This window comes from Mustela nivalis, assembly GCF_964662115.1.
Source record: "Mustela nivalis genome assembly, chromosome: 9".
Classification (NCBI taxonomy): domain Eukaryota; kingdom Metazoa; phylum Chordata; class Mammalia; order Carnivora; family Mustelidae; genus Mustela; species Mustela nivalis.
The window spans coordinates 114,330,055-114,348,877 of record NC_139028.1 but is presented as its reverse complement, the minus strand read 5'-3'; the positions used below and the strand labels follow the sequence as shown (position 1 = coordinate 114,348,877).

The window sequence follows — 18,823 nt, the reverse complement described above, 5'->3', positions numbered from 1 at the left end:
TCACACACAGGAGGATAGCTACAATAATAAAGCGACAGCAACAAGTGTTGACAGAGATATGGAGAAACTGGGACCCTCGAGCCCTGCCGGTGGGAAGGCGAAGCAGGGCAGCTGCTGTGGAAAACGTTCTGGCAGTTCTGCCAAAGTGTTAAACACGGGGTTACCGTGTGACTGGGTAGTTCCAACTCGTGGGGATACACCCAAGATAAATAAAACATGTGTCTGCACGGAAATTTGCACATGAGGGGCACCTGGGTGGCTCATTGGGTTAAGCCTCTGCCTTCAGCTCAGGTCATGATCTCAGGGTCCTGGGATGGAGCCCTGTATCGGGCTCTCTGCTTGGTGGGGAGCCTGCTTCCCCACCCCCCACCCCGCTTGCCTGTCTGTCTGCTTGTGATCTCTCTGTCAAATAAATAAATAAAATCTTTAAAAAAAAAAAAAGAAATTTGCACATGAATGTTCATGGCAGCATTATCTATAATGGGGCATTTCTACGTAGTGATCCCAAGGGGCACTGGCACCCCAATGTTTACAGCAGCAATGTCCACAAGAGCCAAACCGCGGAAAAAGTCCAGATGTCCATTGAAAAATGAATGATAAAGAAAATATGGATCTATACAATGGACTATTACTCAGCCATCAGAAAAGCAAATACCATTTAGATTGATATGGATGGAACTAGAGGGTCTTATGCTAAGCAAAATAAATCCTTCAGAGAAGGGAAGAGGACAAAATAAAACAAGGTGAAATCAGAGAGGGAGAAACACCGTAAGAGACTCTTAATCATAGGAAACAAACTGCTGGAGGGTTGGTGGCGGGATGGGGTCACGGGGTAACGGACATTAAGGAGGGAACGTGATGAAATGAGCACTGGGTGTCCTATAAGACGGATGAATCACTGACCTCTATCTCTGAAACTAATTATACATATGTTAATTAATTTAATTTGAATAAGAATATATTATAATAGGGTGTCTCCATACAATCAAATGCTATTTAGCAAAAAAGTGATGATGCATTGGCACTATATTATGGATGAATCTTGAAGACATGATGTTCAGTGAAAAGAGCCAGGCATGGGATGCTTGGGTGGCTCAATCCGCTAAGTGTCTGCCTTCGGCTCCGTCATGATCCCAGGATCTTGGGATGGAGTCCCTTAGGGGGCTCCTTGCTCACTGGGGAACCTACTTCTCCCTCTGCCTGTTGTTCCCCCTGCTTGTGCATTCAATCTCTCCCTCTCTCAAATAAAAAGGACACATCTTGTATAATTCCATGCATATGAAATATCCAGAATCAGCAAATTCATGGGGGGAGGGGAAAGGTAGATTAGTAGTTGTCAAGGGCTGGGGAAATATAGGGGAAGTGGGGAATGACTGCTAATGGCTATGGAGCTAATTCCGGAATGATGGAAATATATAAATATATATATATATATATATATATTTTAATCTTTTTAAAATTTATTTTTTAAAATTTATTTATTTGACAGACAGAGACCACAAGTAGGCAGAGAAGCAGACAGAGAGAGAGGGGAAGCAGGCTCCCCGCTGAGCAGAGAGCCCGATGAGGGGCTCGATCCCAGGACCCTGGGATCATGACCCAAGCCGAAGGCAGAGGCTTTAACCCACTGAGCCACCCAGTTGCCCCTGATGGAAATATTCTAAAATTATTGTGGTGATGGTGACACAACTCTGAGAATATCCTAAAAACCACTGAGTTATATACTTTAAATGGGAGACTCAGATAGTATGTGAATTATATCTCAAGAAAGCTGTCACATAAAAAAAAATAAATAAAGTGGGAGAGATTGGGCAACTCCAGAGCCTGTGTCCTTCTGTCACTACATGGGGAGAGAACGAGACACCAGAAGGTCTTTTTTTTTTTTAAGATTTTATTTATTCATTTGACAGAGAGAGACACAGCGAGAGAGAGAACACAAGCAGGGGGAGCGGGAGAGGGAGAAGCAGGCTTCCCACTGAGCAGAGAGACGGATGCGGGGCTCGATCCCAGGACCCTGAGATCATGACTTGAGCAAAAGGCAGACGCTTAATGACTGAGCCACCCAGGCGCCCCCAGAAGGTCCTTTTTGACATTGGTGCCCACCTCCCTCTGCCAGGGCCTGGGACTTGTTGGCTGTCTAGAGTCCCCACTATCCACTGCGGTCCCCCTTCCCCAAGACTGTCCACCAGTCTCGTAATTTCTGTCAACTCTTACCTCGGAACTCAGCGAAGAGACTAGAGCTCTGGTGTATGAAGGAAGAAGGAAAACAACCTTACGGAGCACCAGCTATGTGCTGGACAAGTCACTGGGTCAGGTAGGGAGTTTCCCACAATGCTCTCACGTGATGCTCGCCAGGATCCCGGATATCTCAGGGCTCATGTTCTTTTTACAGAGCCAAGCTGCCTTAAAGGCCATGCCCTGAACCTCATTTCTAGGTCTGAACCTCATTTCTAGGTCTGCCATGTAGAAACGTGGGCAGATCGCTTCTCTTGCTTTTCAGCTGTCAGCTGAAATGGTGGCTGTGGACCATCTCCGAGGTCTGGCCCAGCTCTGACCTGCTCAGTCTCTGTAAACAAGTCAGTAAAAGCCATTCACCAAAGTGTGAAGGATTCCTAAAACCACAGCTAGGGTGTTGAAGGGTTTACTCCGCGCCAGGTCCTGTTCTAACGGTGTTTCAGGCATGAACTCTCTCTAAGCTGAGTCACACCAACATCAGCCCCTGCTTTCGAGGCAAGGAGGAGAGGTGCCCAGAGTTGGGTTCCAGTGTACACAGCATGATTCAGGGCGGGAACACAGGGTCTAGGGGGGCTCTGCTGTAGACCTCAGCCGGCTTAATCTCTCAGCCTCATAGGACAGGAGCTTAGAGGAGCTAGGCTCTGGTGACAGAGGCACTCTCCCTGAAGCCCAGGACTATCTCAAGTGTTATTTGGAAATCTGTTTATAGAAAGAAACCCGTGAAACAAAATTAAAAATAGGGCGCCTGGGTGGCTCAGTAGGTTAAGCCTCTGCTTTGGGCTCAGGTCATGATCTCAGGGACCTGGGATCGAGCCCCTCATCGGGCTCCCTGCTCGGCGGGGAGCCTGCTTCCCCCTCTCTCTCTGCCTGCCTCTCGCTGCCTACTTGTATCTCTGTCTGTCAAATAAATAAACAAAATTTTAAAAAAATAAAATTAAAAAACAAGAAAAAAGAGAGACACCCGCGGAAGACCAGGGTTTGACCCCTGGGGAAGGAGACTGCTGCCTGGAGTTTGGAGCCCACCTGAGGACTGGGACAGGGAGGAGCATGGCTGGGGGCTTTCCTGGGGCACAGAGGAGGCTGGCAGTGAGGTACCCTGTGGGCACGCAAGGGAACCCGGCCCCCGAGTCTCTGGACCAGGGCTTGGGGATGGCTGTGCTCTGTGTTTCTCCCCAGCAGATGGGCGCCAAGTGACTGACATTTCGCACGGGTCTGTGTGTCCCCCCCCCACCCAGGAGAGTCTCTCTGCCAGCCAACCCCACACCAGCTGGGGACGGTTTATGACCAGTCCCACCATCCTGTCAGACGCCGGCTTTCCTCGGACAAACTGGTTTCCTGCCATCCTTGCACACAGACTCCCACACTTGTTCTCCCAAACCCTGCCCCACAAACGGTGGTACTGGCCTAGACTCGGGTCTGGTTTCAGATTTTATTTTTTTTTAACACTTTATTTATTTATTTTTTTTAAGATTTTATTTGTTTGAGAGAAAGAGAGAGAGCATGAGCTTGGGCTGGGGTTGGGGGTAGCAGCAGACTCCCCACTGAGCAGGGAGCCCGATGCAGGGCTCCATCCCGAGACCCCAAGATCATGACCTGAGCCAAAGGCAGACGTTTAACTGGCTGAGCCAGCCAGACACCCTAGTTTCGGATTTTAAATTGCTATACTTCATTTGACCAAATCCTCCAAAATAACAACTTGGTTAAAGCAGAGATTTAAGTGGTTTCCGTTGAGGAAGTCCTTAAGATGTCAGCTTCTCTTTCTGTGCCTGAAGGTCTCAGATCACCTGGAGGTGACCTTTTTAAATGAAAAGATAATTCCTGAGAAGGTGTTGCACACGGCACAGAGTAAGCACTAGCTACGCAGTGTTATTATCCCTGTGATTGGATGACTCTTCCTACTTACTTATACAAGAGTGAGTCAAGGTCATTCTGGGGTTAGGGTGCAGCAGGAATCCTTTGAGGCTCTCCAAAGCTGCTGTAGCCTGAGGTTTTGGCCACAAAGCAGGGAGGATATGAATCAATGTATGCACGAGGATCTGGAGCCCTTGGGGGGGAGAGGCGTGGAAGGTCGGTACCCTGACCCTTAGCCTCATGATTCAGCCAAGTGGACCATAGTGATTCCCGGAAGTGGACCATAGCTGCTCACTCAAGGCTGAGAGATGGCCCCTGAGATGAATCTGCCTCCAGGAAAAGAGCTGGGACCCAGAATCTCCAGCTAGTCGGCCAGCCATCTGGTCATTCAACAAAGACTAGAGCAAACGCACTAAGGGTCAAGGTAGCATCATATTCTGACCTTTTTTGGTCTTAGTTCCTCATCTCATATCTTGTTTTTGTTGTTGTTGTTTTTCAAAAAGATATTATTTATTTATTTGACAGACAGAGACCACAAGTAGGCAGAGAGGCAGGCAGAGAGAGAGGAGGAAGCAGGCTCCCAGCTGAGGAGAGAGCCCGATGCAAGGCTCGATCCCAGGACCTTGAGATCATGACCTGAGCCGAAGGCAGAGGCTTAACCCACTGAGCCACCCAGGCGGCCCATGTGGTTATGTTTTTAAGCAGTATCCTATATACTCTAGATTGTCTTGGGTTGAGAGATTATAACTCAAATATCCTTCTCAGTTATATCAAAGTATTTATGAATATCAGGTTCAACAATAAAGTTCATGAAATGACTTTTTTCTATGGGCATTCAGTTAAATAGAAAGAAATTTTTACTTTTAAAAATACTTCGGGTTCAGTAAACGTTTCTGAGAGAGACGGAGTGGGGCTTCTTTAGATATGGTGGTCCTACTCTCAAGAAATAGTGTTTAGGCAAAGACAGGACAGTTGGGAACGAATGTGACATCTACAGAGCAGAAGTTTCTCTACACAGAGGGAACAGACAGTGCACAGGCCTTGAAACAGGGAAGCACTTAGCTTGTGGACATGAAGGGGTGACTGTGGCAGCGGCATGGCGAGGGGTGGCAAGAGAGGCATGAGATGAATTCAGGCAAGAGCAAGGGACCAGATCACGCCCAGCCTATCAGGTCGTGGGATGGAGGTTGGATTTAATTCTAGGTGCGGGATGTCACTTGGGCTGGGGTCCCCGGTGAGCAGATTCTGAGATGGATATTGGCAGACAGGATGTCTGTTAGCAGGAGCTCTCAGGATCAACGCCAAGGAAAGAGAGGGAAAAGAGGCTAGACGACAGAGAGAGAGAGAGAGAGAGAGGTTGAGCTGCTATGCCATCTCAATGGATACTGTTCCTGATCCTGCAGGGGGTTCTGAAGCTAGGGTGACCCTTTAGATTTGTTATTAGATGGCAGTTGCTTGGAGGAGGGCAGCATGACAATCCCCAGGGAGCTGACACGTGGGGGCAGCACTCCCACAGTAGCTGGACACCAAGTTCATTCACAAAGGGGGAATCTGGTCTGCACATCATAGTCCACACTTGGTCCCATTTATGTTCAAGGAGGTCCCTCTGGCTGCTGCATGGAGAGTAAATTACCGCAGGCAGGAGTAGGTCCAGTCTGGCAAGCAATGATCGTGGTTTGGTCATGAATTGGGAGATATTGGGAGGTGAATCTAGAGCACTTGAAAACGGGTTAGATGTGGGACATGAAGGAAAGGGAAGAATCAAAGACACTCCCCATCTGTGGACTGAACCACTGGGTGAATACTGATGTCCTATGCTAAGATAGCGAATTCCAGAGTGTAGTGGGGATTAAAACCAGATGCAGTTTGGGCTAAGTTTGAGATTCAAGAGTTGACGTCAAGAAGGTTACTGTGAAGCCAGAAGCGCTGCTTTAATTTTTAGATGCGTGTAGGGGATGTGAATTTGGACTATTTATTTTTAAAGATTTTATTTATTTATTTGAGAGAGAGAGAGAGAACGAGCAGGGAGAGGGACATCTTGGTGACGCAGTCTTTGAGCATCTGCGGTCCTAGGATAGAGCCACACATTGGGTTTCCTGCTGGGCTTCCGGGAAGCCTGCTTCGCCCTCTCCCACTTGCCCTGCTTGTGCTCCTTCTTTCCCAGTGTCTCTGTCAAATAAGTAAATAAATCTTAAGAAAAAAAAAAAAAAGAACGAGCAGGGAGGAGAGAGCGGAAGGACAGAGAGGGAGAAGGAAGCCCACTCCCCGCAGCATCCCAAGACGTGGAGATGATGACCTGAGCTGAGGGCAGCCCCTTCACTGACTGAGCCACCAAAGCGCCCCTGGGCCTAATTTTCATCCAGTGATGCCAGACACTTCTCTGGCCCTGCCTCCCTGGCTCAGGGATCGGGCTTTGGAAGACAGCGGCTGCGTAGGAAGAGAGCGGGCCCAGGGATAGTGTCCCGAAACTCCTCCTCGGAGGGATCGCGACACGCGCCAAGTCCGGGACCGCGCCTCAACAGCGCCACCGTGTGGCGGAGATGAGTCACAACGGCAGTCCGAGACTCCAGGCCCCTGAACGGTGCAGGGAGAGGTCCGCCCACAGCCAGGGCCTCAAGTACCCGGTCCCACCACTCGCTCTTTCGGACCGAATTAATCAGTGAGGATTCTGGACGACCTAGAGCTGGGAGGGAGAGGAGGAGCCTCAAAATACAGCCACAGTTAGGCAATGGAGTTTGAGGAATTATTTAAGAAAGATGCAAGGGTTTTAGTACACCTGTGCCGTAGAGAAATGCATTTATAGTAAATGAATTTGACGGCTACCGGTCAAGGAGCACTTAAGAGAGGCTGCGTGATCTCATTCAGTCTGCAAGGACGCTGAGGCTCAGAGAGGTGGAAAGATGTGTCTCAAGTCACGTAGTCATCAGCTTAGCCTACCAGTGTATCTCAGCGGTGTCAGATCCAATGGGCCATTGAACGACAGATACTTTGCAATGCCCGGCCCCTGCCCCCATCATCTAGACAGTGTCTCATGCATAACATGTACTTGGCCTTTTTTTTTTTTTTAAAGATTGTTTTTATTTATTTGACAAAGAGATCACAAGTAAGCAGAGAGGCAGAGAGGGGTGTGGGGGGGGGGCGGTAGCAGGCTCCTTGCTGAGCAGAGAACCCAATGCCAGTCTCAATCGGAGGACCCTGAGACTGTAACCTGAGCAGAAGGCAAAAGCTCAACCCACTGAGCCACCCAGGCACCCCTTGGCCTATGTTTGTTAAATGAACGAAATGAAATTTATAGATACTATCCTACTTACCCACATAATTTTAGAAATCAAGGGAAAGTAAAATGGAAGTAATTTGTGCTATAGAAATCTGTATTTCCACGTGTACATGTCCAGTCAGGATCATGTGAGAAGATACAACTGAAGCGAGCGATTGTGGTGAACCGAGTGGCTCCAGAGTCACAATCTCCTGATGGCGAGGTGTCGCCTTGTGCTTCGCGCTCAGCTTGCCTTCTGCTCCCTCATCGTAAATGAGGTACATTTCTAACTTCTGATTTCTACAAAAAAGACTCCAGCGTGAAGTAAATTCCTCATGGTCTCGGAGCCAATTTGAAGTGGGGGAAGCAGAATTAGAATCCAGGTCCGTCAATCTGACTGTAAAGTCCGGGATTTTGGCATCTTGTCTAATCCCTCACCACTGTCATCCATCTCCTAGTCCCAGAAGATTTCTGTCATCGAGGCTTAAAAAACCCAAAGTGTCTCGGATGCCGGGGGTAGCTAGTTAGTTAGGCGTCTACCTTCGGTTCAGGTCAGGTCACGATCCCAGGGTCCTGGGATGAGCGCAGGAAGCCCACTTCTCCCTCTCCTACTGCCCCTGCTTGAGTTCCCTCTCTCTCTGTGTCTCTGTCAAATAAATAAATAAAATCTTTAAAAAAAAAAAAAAAGAGTTGGATTCAAACCCGGCTTCCCTTTTTTTTTTTTTTTTTAAAGATTTTATTTATTTGTCAGAGAGAGAGAGAGGGAGAGAGAGCGAGCACAGGCACAGGGCAGACAGAAACAGAGGGAGAAGCAGGCTCCCCGGTGAGCAAGGAGCCCGATGCGGGACTCAATCCCAGGACGCTGGGATCATGACCTGAGCCGAAGGCAGCTGCTCAACCAACTGAGCCACCCAGGCGTCCCCTGGCTTCCCTTATTTACCATTTCTGCAACTTGGGGAAGTTCCTGCTTCTCCTGTTGTCCCTGTTTCCTGTCTCAAGGGGGCGGTTGTGGGGGTTACATGGGCTAATGCATGAACGTGGTGAGGACCCTGAGGGCCCAGCATGTACTTAGTGCTCACAAAATGTTAGGCGTTATTTTTACTGTGGTTCATGGTTTGGTGTGCCGAGCACTCTCCTGGGGAACGCCTGTGGCGGGCAGACCCTAAGGTGACCCCCACGATCCCAGCCTCCTGAGATTCAGATCTCTGTGCAGTCTCCCCTGTAGAAGCTGCTTTCAGGCAACAGGCTTGAGCAAAGGAATATAGAAAGGGCCCACAGCGATCACCACCGACCACCGAGCTGAACACACCCACCTCAAAACTTCCACAAACCCTAAGCGACCAACGGGCTACTTACAACCAGGCAAGGTTACCAAAATAGGGAAAAGTCCCCATAAGCCCTCACCTTATTTTTCTTATTTTTTTCTTATTTGTTTATTTTTAAATATTTTATTTATTTATTTATTTATTTGACAGAGACAGCAAGAGAGGGAACACAAGTGGGGGGGGGGGGGAGAAGCAGGCTTCCCGCTGAGCAGGAGCCCAGTGCAGGGCTCGATGCCAGGACTCTGGGTTCATGACCCAAGCCAAAGGCAGACTGAGCCACCCAGGAGCCCTTCACCTTCCCCCTCTAAATACCACCCCACCCACTGCTTCTCTGTCCTGTCCTCTGCTCCCTTGCTGTATTCGATACCTTCTATCTCCTTTGTTCTGCCTGGGGTGAATCCTTTCACGGCTCATACCCCCGCTTCCACCGATCAGTAGCCCCCCATTTGGAGGCCCCTATCTGATAGGGAGAGACACGACATTCCCCCCTCCCTTGGGTGTGAGAAGGATCTGTGGCAGGCTTCTAAAACCAGTAACGCACAGCACAGCAGGGCACAGGTGAAAGATACATGATAATGTGTAAGTGATTATTTCCGACAAGGTTGTAATATCCTCACTTCCCCTTACTGGCATTGATGAGTGAGCAGAAGCCTGGCGGAAGACCAAGGACAAGCTGACACCTGCCTCCCACTCCTGGGTGGGGCACAGGTGACATTCTTCTGGGAACCTCCCAACTCTCTTATTGTTAATGCCTTGCTAGAGAGGAAAACAACCTTAACTTGACAACGGCATGGCCTCTGGTATCTTGCAGGTCTCCTGAAAGTCTTTTGAAACCTCCCTTTGCCTTACTTTCCCAAATCCAGAGTATGTAATCACCATTTCTCAAGATCCCTGAGCAGCGGCTCTTTCTCTCTTTCTGCCCATGGGTCCTGTCCCCATGCTTTAATAAACCGCCATTCTGCACCAAAGACATCTCAGGAACTCCTTCTTGGTTGTTGGCTCCAGACCTCACCCCACCGAACCTCACCTATATTCCAAAATCACATCAGCTTTGAGGATGAAAGTCCATGTTGGAAGGCCCATGGGGCAAAAAACTGAGGGCAACGGATTGCCAGTCAGATTGCAAAGAACTGAGGCTTCAGTCCAGCAGCCCTCGAGGACCTGAACGCTGCCAGTAACCACTGAGCTTCCAAGCAGAGCTTTCCCCAGGCCAGTCTCCCAGGACACTGCAGCCTCGTGGTTCATTTTGCGGTGATGTTCCCACAGTAACAGGTAACTAATACATCACCTCTTACCTTCCAATCTCTTTGCTCCTGCTATTCTCTCCCCTTTCCCCTGAATCATCAGTATCTCGCTTTCCATTTGGTCACTCACACCGACCCATAAAAGTGCTCTAGATTCTGCCATCACTTTTTTTTTTTTTTAAGATTTTATTCATTCATTTGAAAGAGAGAGAGAGTGAGAGCAGAAGCAGGGGGGAGGGGGAGAAGCAGACTCCCCTGCTGACCAGGGAGCCCGATGCGGGACTCCATGTGAGGACCCTGGGATCATGACCTGAGCCCGGGGCAGATGTTTAACCAATTGAGCCATGAAAGATTTTGTCAGAGAAAGAGAGAAACAGAGAGACAGAAAGCCCAGCCGGGGGGGAGCAGCAGGCAGAGGGAGAAGCAGGTTCCCGGCTGACCAGGGAGCCAGATGCAGGACTCGATCCCAATTCCCTGAGATCATGACGGGAGGCAAAGTCAGACACGTAACCTTAGAGTCTGCGGTCTTCAAAAATACTCTTCCAATGCCTCTTACCTGGCTAGTTATCACCTTGTTTCTCTAATCTCCTACATGGCAAAGCTTGAGATCCTTATCTCCGGCCGTTGTCCACATTTCTCAAATTCTCCCCTCAACCCACCACTCTTAGTGAGGTCTCTAGTGACCTACATGTCACCCAATCCAAAGGTCACGTCTCTCTCATCTTACTTGGCTTCCTTCCCTATGGCATTTGACCCAGACAGTCACTTCCTCTTCCCCGAAATACACCCTCTTCTCTCCCACTTTATGAACATGACCTTCTCAGTCTTCCTCCCCACTCAGTGTCCACATCTTCCCAGTCTCCTCTGTCACTCCCTCTTTCCTACTCAGCTTCTGAATGTCAGCATGCCCCTGGTTTTGATGCAGACAGGCCAGGTCCAAGGATCCAGAGGGGGTCCCGCAGGACCAGCAAGGAGGGGTCCTTGGCTTCACATAGGATGGAAATCAAACGCGAGCCAATTGTAGGGGAAAGTAGAGTTCATTGACGATACAGAGAAAGCAGATACACGTGGAGTGTCTGTGAGCCTCGGAAAGCAAAGAAGCATGAGTCTTTGGTGGGGGGGGGGGTCTGGAATCTTTATCGAGGATGGCGGTCTGGCGTACAAGTCCTCTCAGGCATCCGGGAACTGGCGGAATACAGATGAGCGCTCAGGTGTCCTCACTTGTGCCCTGGAGCCAGGGGTCTTGGGGTCAAGGTGTTTGCAGTCAGGGGTCTTGGAGAAGTATATGACCCCACCCAGTCACTCCTTAAATGTTATCTTGTTTGCTGGAAGACTCCAAAAAATCACTGACTCCTTGGGCACCTGGGTGGCTCAGTTAAGTGGCTGTCTTTGGCTTGGGTCATGATCCCAGAGTCCTGGGATGGAGCCCTGCATCCGGCTTCCTGCTCAGCGGAGAGTCTGGTTCTCCCTCTGCCTCTCCCACCCACCCCCACCTGCTTGAGCCCGCTTGTGCTCTCGCTCTCGCTCTCTCTCACAAAATAAATAAAATCTTTCTTAAAAGATTTTATTTATTTATTTGACAGAGAGAGAGACAGATCACAGGTAGGCAGAGCGGCAGGCAGAGAGGGGGAAGCAGGCTCCCCACTGAGCAGAGAGCCTGGATGCGGGGCTTGGATCCCAGGACTCTGGGATCATGACTTGAGCCGCAGGCAGAGGACCAACACACTGAGCCACCCAGGCGCCCCAATAAATAAAATCTTAACAAAGAAAAGAAAAGAAATCACTGACTCCTTGACCTTCACCCAGAGGACAGGCGTAAGGCAGGGGTTCATGAATAGGGGCAGGAAAATGAGCAAGGAATAAAGACTCAGATTTTTCTCTCATGGGGTCTGCTCAGTTTCCCTGTCTCGGTTTCAGTTTCCTCACTTAGAATATTTCTCTTCCAGGTTGTTGCGAGAATTGCCCAAGGTAACATACATGCACCTTAAAAAAATACCCTGCTCCCCTACCAATCCATAAATTATCATTATGCTCTCCTGCCTCACTCTGCTGTGAAAACGAGCCACTTTTCGGGTGGTTCCAGCATTCAGGGACCAAAGTCTGAGAAAGATGACCGTTTCCCGCAAAGGCCGACGTGGATCTCCAGAAACCTGGATCTAAGAAAAGTCCACTGCCTCTGCTGGGGACTTAGCAATCTCTATTTTTAATTCTTTCAGCTTCAGACCTGTCAGGAGATGAAGTGCGTGTGAGCGTGGGTATGGGATCTGCCATAGATGCAGGCAGGCATTTCCAAAATTCCTCACATCACTTATCCTTCTAGAAAAGGCAGCTGTGCATTAAATAACAGTTGGGTGACGTCACGCCCAATCCAGGGCACGCCAAAGGAGTCATGCATTCATTCAACAAACATCTGTTAAGCAGGTATTTAGTGTGTTGGTACTCTGCGAGGTACTGAGGAAGCGGCAGCGAGCAGGACAAGGTCCCTGCCCTGACCCGATCCCTGCCTTCCGGAGGACAGCCACAAGTGACACAGAAATTGCAGCCCAGTGTGAGAGGAAGTTCAGGGGCTAGGCATCTAGGAGTACAGCAGCAGTGGCAGCTGGCCCAGCCAGGGGCAGTGGGGGTGGCACAAGGATGGCTTCCTGGGGAAGTGTCCTCTACACTGCGAAATGAAGGGTGTCTGGGTGTCTGGTGGAGGGAAGAGCAGTGGGAAGTTCCTGACGTGTGCAAGAGCTTGAACTTGTGAGACACAGACGGACGGAGGCTGACGTTTCAAGTGCACAGCACAGGGTGAGGACTGACTGGTCGGCACTGGAGGGGCTCTAGACGCTGCATTAAAGACCTGGGATTGTCTCCTGTAAGAGACACAGAGGAAGCCCCAAAGAGCTTAAACTGCACAGCAGGGAGAGGTAAACACCTGCTGGAAACCTTCAGGCATCTCAGATCTCAGCCAGGATGGAGCTCAAAGCCAGCTCTGGTCTGGCTCCAGCACTTATTTCTGAGTAGCTGGAAAATCACTTCACCTTTTTAGACTTGCTGCAGCAAGTCAGGTTTGGACCGGGTGACATTTAGTGTTAGTCCTCCACGCTCTCTAAGCCCAAACTATCTCCATCCCCTTCTGGGATTTCCTCCATTCCCTTAAACTCTCTCCTCCCTGTTTCTCTCCCTAGCTGGGAACACCCTGCAGGACAATCTCGTTCTCCTGTCTCTCCACCAGAGCTCCAAGCAGGCAGCCCCGTGCCCAATACATCTATTCATGCATCTTCTTGCTAGAAGGCCCTGGAACACAGCTGTGAAAGCTTGAATGAACCACAGAACAGTCCTGCACGCGGCACCTCGCTTTAGTGGTTACCGAATGCGTGCGGATCTGTGTTAGATCCCCACGACAGCGGTAGGCACGGCCAGTCCGGGGGATATTACCTGCCATCTTGCTGAGGAGCGGAGGAGCCTCCAAGGGGCAACTGAGCTGTGAACCCAGGCTCTAAAACCAACTGTTAATTAACTATTGTCACTTCCAGGCCAGCATCCCTTCCCCTCCCTAAAGGTCTCCGAGACCTAAGAGGATTATTCCAAGGCTGCAGCTGGGCGGGCCACGTGTCCACAGACTGACCGATCTGCTGTGAGGCTGCAAGGCAACCACGCCCCTCCGTCTTTCTCCTCCCCCTCCCCTCCCTCCCCCTTCTCCTCCCCCTCTTTCCCCTCCCCCTCCTCCTCCTCGCGCTTTGGCAAAGACTCGCCTGCACCGCAGGCGCGGCCCACGTGCCTCGCGTAAATAAGCGAGTGCGCAGGCGCACCGGGCCCGCGTCCATTGGCCCGCGCCCCGCCGCCCCGGGAGCAGGGGGAGGGACGTCGGCCCCTCTGGCCGCGGGCTGCGCTGCCCTGTCAGTTGGTCCGCGCGTCCGTCGGTCGGTGCGTCCGGGCCGCCGGCTTCGCCCTCGCCATGGCATCCTGGCTGCCGCTGCTGTCGCTGCTGGGGCTGCTCCTGGGCGCCGCTCCCGCCCCGCCCCGCCGAGCAGCCGACGCTCAGGCCCGGGAGGCGGCGTACCCGGAGCTGCTGGGGCCCGCCCGCTTCGCCCTGGAGATGTACAACCGCGGCCGGGCAGCCGGGACGCGGGCGACGCTGGGGGCCGTGCGCGGTCGCGTCCGCCGGGTGAGGATGCGCCTGGGGTGCGGGCTTCCTGGTCCTGGTGCGCGGGGGCCCTAGTCGGGGGGTTGGGAAGTTTGGCCTGGGCCCGGGGTGGGGGCCGCGGGATGCCGGAGGGACGAATTCTGGTGATCGGGAAAGGAAGGGGGTGGGGCGGGGCTGTGGGAGGGACGGGCTGAGGAGCGAGGGACGGGCTGAGGAGCGAGGGACGTGCCCGCCTCACCCGTTGCTCCATCCAGGCGGGCCAGGGGTCGCTGTACTCCCTGAGGGCGACCCTAGAGGAGCCTCCCTGCAACGACCCCACGGTGTGCCAGCTCCCTGTGTCCAAGAAGACCCTGGTGAGTTGTAGGGCTCCTGGGACTCCTCAGTCCCCGTGATGAGTTTGGGTCAAGTGATGAAGAGGCAGCAACTACCCCACCCTGAGTCATTTCCCAAGGTTCTGCGGGCCAGAAACCAAAATGCACTTAAGAGGGGGCATGGCGGGGTGCGCACTTTGCCTCACTGTGCGCTGTGTGGGGGGGATTGCTTTGGAGGGGGTCTTCACACGAGGCCCTTCCAGCTCCACCTTGCCAAGGCCTTGCTCCATTCCCAGCCCCCAGACTGGCTTCCTCCTCTCTCTCTAGCTCTGCAGCTTTGAAGTCTTGGACGAGCTAGGAAAACACATGCTCCTGAGAAGGGACTGCGGCCCAGTGGATACCAAGGTCACAGGTGCTGGGATAGCCCGAGGATGCTGGCGTAGTTCAGACCAGGCTTCACTCAGGGTTCAGCCTTGATTTCTTCTCTGTTCTAACCCTATCCAGATGACAAAAACGAGACTTTGAGTTCAGTCCTTCCACTGTTGAACAAGGAACCCCTGCCTCAGGTGAGCAGCCCAGCTCCATCTGGCGGCCTGCTGCTGCTTCATTTCCTCTTCTCTTTCCCTCCCCCTGGCCTGGGCTCCCTGGTGAATCTGTGAAAGATTACTTGTAAAGACCCCTGTGCCTCTTACAGGATTTTTCCGTGAAAATGGCTTCAATCTTCAAGGAGTTCGTTACCACCTATAATCGGACGTATGAGTCGAAGGAGGGTGAGGACCCTGCCTTGGCTGTACCTGTCCCAACCAAATGAGGACCTTACCCCCCTTTGGTACCTTGGTGTTGGGGAGGGGAAGGACACGAGAGGCAGTGCATCCATTCAGGGTCTCCTTAAATCCCCAAGTTCTTGCCCAGCCTCATAGGACTGGACAGCTGCCTCAGGGACGTGTCTCCTTCTCCCATATTTTTTTCTTGATCAGAAAGCATGGGTCTTCTTCATTCTGGGTAGAATGGGAAGGGGCAAAGGCCAGATTTTCTCTGCTGGTACCCCCATCTCTCCAGCATGGTGGTCTTTTCCCATGACCCCCTGTCTGAGGATACCCTTTGGAGCCCATTTTGCTTCTGCCTTCACTCCTGGGCTATCATCAATTCAGTGTGACCCAAAAAATTGTTCCCACTTCCCCCTTATCACTCACAGGTCTGGACCTCTCCTCATCTCCAGACCTTCCCAGAGTTCTGTCCTTGAAAAGAGCTTGAGGCCTGATCCAGAGCCCACCTACTCCCCAGGGAAACCTTGTGCTTGTTAGTCCCAAGTGCCTTTCATCATCTGCCTGGGGTCCAAACCTTTCCTCTCCTGCTCCTTGGTTCTCAGAAACCCAGTGGCGCATGTCTGTCTTTTCCAACAACATGATGCGAGCACAGAAGATCCAGGCACTGGACCGTGGCACAGCTCAGTATGGGGTCACCAAGTTCAGTGACCTTACAGGTAGCAGTGGTGGCCAGAGCCCTCATGGAGCCCGGAAGAGTCACGGTCTCCTCCCAAGGCCCCCGATCAGGGCTGCCTTATACTTTTCCCCACCCCCCCATCCCCTGCCCACCTTTCCCCACAGAGGAGGAGTTCCATACCATCTACCTGAATCCCCTCCTAAGAGAGTACCGTGGCAAGAACATGCGCCTAGACAAGTCCACTGGCGTCTCTGCCCCATCCGAGTGGGACTGGAGGAGAAAGGGGGCTGTCACCAAAGTCAAGAACCAGGTCGGACCTCTAAGAGGCAATGGCGGGACAGGAGGACTGCACTGGGGTGGGGAGGGGGCTCTGGTCTGACTCTGCCCCTCTCTTGCAGGGCATGTGTGGCTCCTGCTGGGCTTTCTCAGTCACTGGTAACGTGGAGGGCCAGTGGTTCCTGAAACAGGGGGCCCTGCTCTCCCTCTCCGAGCAGGGTGAGCCTCCTACTCAACGCCCCTGCCCCCTGCCCAGCCCCTCCAGAGAGCTCCTCAGGACCAGGCTTCTATCTCCTAGAGCTCTTGGACTGTGACAAGGTGGACAAGGCCTGCCTGGGTGGCTTGCCCTCCAACGCCTACTCGGCCATAAAGACTCTGGGTATGCATTCACGGGGTCAGGAGGGGCAGTGGGGGTCAGCGCGATTCAGCGGGTTCGGGTGTTGATGTCAAGCCTTAATGAAAACCTTCAGCAAGTCAGCTCTGTGATTTCATCTGTGAAATGGGGCTCGTCTTGACCACTTCACGTGGCTGCTCTGAGTATCAAGTGAGGAGATGATACTTAAAGTCCTTGGTGCACAGCAGGGGTCTTGGTGTTTTTGCTCCTTGGAGGTCTGTATTTCTGTAACAACATACCTCATCCTTGAGGAGGTATTGACTTAAACTGGCAGTTCAGTTCTGTGGTGGGCTTCAGCGGCCCAGGGATGAAAGTCTGAGGGACTGCAGTGGCTGTGCAAAGACTGGGAGCCCAGCAGGGGTCTGGGCCACACTGGGAGCAGACTGAGCAGGGCAAGGCAGCCAAGGCGAAGAGCCCTAGGAGTTCTGGGACGAGTAAGGATCAGCCCTGTTTCTCCCTGGTTCCTCCCTCAGCCCCCTCAGTCTCTGTTTCGTCATCTCTAGAGGGAGGCTGTTGCTAAGAGGCCAGGGCCTTGGTCTGGGGTGGGGACCTTGAGACCTCGCAGAAGGGGCTGAGTGTGGCCCCCGGCCTGGAGAAGACGAGTGTGTGGCACACAGGGGTCCCTATTTTCTCTCCGTGCGCCCTCCGACCCCGCCACTGCCCAGGGGGGCTGGAGACGGAGGACGACTACAGCTACCGCGGCCGCATGCAGACCTGCGGTTTCTCTCCGAAGAAGGCCAGGGTCTACATCAATGACTCGGTGGAGCTGAGCCAGAATGAGGAGAGTGAGTACCGGCCAGGGCGAGGGTGGGGGCAGGCCGGCTGCGCCTGGCTGTCCCTGACGCGGTCCCTCACGTGTCTCAGCGCTGGCGGCCTGGCTGGCTGAGAAGGGCCCCATCTCCGTCGCCATCAATGCCTTTGGCATGCAGGTAAGACCCCGGCTCTGCTGCTCCCGCCCATCCCTGGCCGGCTGCCTTCCCACCTCTCCTTGGAGGCGGCCCCCTACTCTTTATTCTCCCCACCCCAGTTCTACCGCCATGGGATCTCGCACCCACTGCGGCCCCTCTGCAGCCCTTGGCTCATCGACCACGCGGTGTTGCTCGTGGGCTACGGCAACCGTGAGTTCCACTGACGGCCCCCCATCCTCTGCCCTGCCGCTTTGGGTCACGGGCAGGAGTTGGGCCACAGCCTCTCAGGACCCCTGGATGGGGGAAGGGAGGGAGTGCCTGGGAACCCTGTCCTTACCCCGCTGTGGGTCTTGGGCCAGGCAGGAGTCCGCTGTCCCCTCTCGGATGGGAATGCTGAGGCAGTGGGAGGTAGAGCTGTTTCAGATAAGTAACCTGGTGGTGGGGAGAGAGCTGGGTGTCCTCCGCTGACCCCAGAGCCACACCAGGTCTCCGGGAGGGTGGTAGGCGGGCCTGTCTGGCTTTCTGCTCTTTTCCTAGTACCTGTCCCAGTAGACCACAGCAGATACTGGGAGAGTGCAGAGGGCTGGGAGCCCTGACCTGCGTCCCGCACTGCTCCCCAGGCTCTGGCACTCCCTTCTGGGCCATCAAGAACAGCTGGGGCTCAGACTGGGGCGAGGAGGTGAGTCTGGGCTGCCCGGCCCCGGCCCCCGCCCAGCCCGGTCCCGCCTGAGCGCCCTCACCAGCCCCCTTGCCTTCCCGCCAGGGTTACTACTACTTGCATCGTGGGTCCGGGGCCTGCGGTGTGAACACCATGGCCAGCTCGGCAGTGGTGAACTGAGGAGCACCAGCGCGGGACCTGGTGCTGACCAGAGCAGCCCCTTCCTCAGCCTGGCCTGCGTGTCCAGGCCCCTTCCCAGGAGGCACAGCTGGCTGAGGGACAGGCACCGGGTAGCTCAGGGTGAGCAAAAGGCACTGGGCTAGGGCAACACCCCTACCCCCTTCTCCCCCCCACCCTACCCTGAAGTTCCCCAGCAGCACCTTTGTTGACCTGTGGTAGCTAGGAGGCCCTTGGGCCGAAGGATGGTGTCCTGGCTGCTGAGGCTGGGGCAAGAACCTTGGGCTTGGGTACGGAGCAGGTGGGAAGAAGATACTCTGGTTTTAAACCCAGCTTTGTCCTCAGCAGGCTCTGGCTTCCTGCCCTGCCTTTCCTCTGTCTGATGCTATACATTTTCTGGTTCCCCCTGGATTTGGGGACATTGTTTCCTTACACATCTAGAGAAACTATCGTAACTGCCTTTTTCTAACAGCAATAAAGAGGTGTCCTAAGCCCCAGTGTGGTGTGAGTGCTTGGTACCTAAGGGAAAAGGGGGGTTAGACGGGACTCCTGGAGGGTCGAGGTTGGGCAGCTGGTCCTGCCCAGGAGCCTAAGGGCCCAGCTTCTGCTTCGGGAA

The 18,823-nt window shown here is 53.0% G+C and overlaps 1 protein-coding gene across 4 annotated transcripts; it reads left to right on the top strand.

Annotated features, from left to right (window-relative positions):
• The first annotated feature begins 13,731 nt into the window (after window positions 1-13,731).
• Window positions 13,732-18,704, top strand: CTSF (cathepsin F). 4 transcript variants are annotated; one of them, XR_014316252.1, is made up of 14 exons: window positions 13,734-14,061; window positions 14,295-14,393; window positions 14,679-14,763; window positions 14,856-14,917; window positions 15,046-15,121; window positions 15,721-15,834; window positions 15,959-16,104; window positions 16,193-16,289; window positions 16,369-16,449; window positions 17,130-17,249; window positions 17,329-17,393; window positions 17,492-17,582; window positions 17,910-18,051; window positions 18,136-18,704. XR_014316252.1 is itself a non-coding variant. In XM_082748516.1 (14 exons), the coding sequence occupies exons 1-14, from the start codon at window positions 13,852-13,854 to the stop codon at window positions 18,208-18,210; spliced, it is 1,428 nt and encodes a 475-aa protein (XP_082604642.1). In that variant the 5' UTR covers window positions 13,734-13,851; the 3' UTR covers window positions 18,211-18,704. The 4 variants fall into 4 exon arrangements, 3 of the variants coding, with proteins under 3 accessions (XP_082604644.1, XP_082604642.1, XP_082604643.1); XM_082748516.1 differs by having other exon boundaries at window positions 17,082-17,249; window positions 17,993-18,051; XM_082748517.1 differs by having other exon boundaries at window positions 13,736-14,061; window positions 17,993-18,051.
• Window positions 18,705-18,823: the final 119 nt, after the last annotated feature.

Coding starts and splice junctions, on each gene's coding strand:
- CTSF (XM_082748516.1), top strand. CDS start 13,852: ATGGCATCCTGGCTGCCGCTGCTGTCGCTGCTGGGGCTGCTCCTGGGC. Junction 14,918..15,045: donor ACAAGGAACCCCTGCCTCAG/GTGAGCAGCCCA, acceptor TGCCTCTTACAG/GATTTTTCCGTGAAAATGGC. Junction 15,835..15,958: donor CAAGTTCAGTGACCTTACAG/GTAGCAGTGGTG, acceptor CTTTCCCCACAG/AGGAGGAGTTCCATACCATC.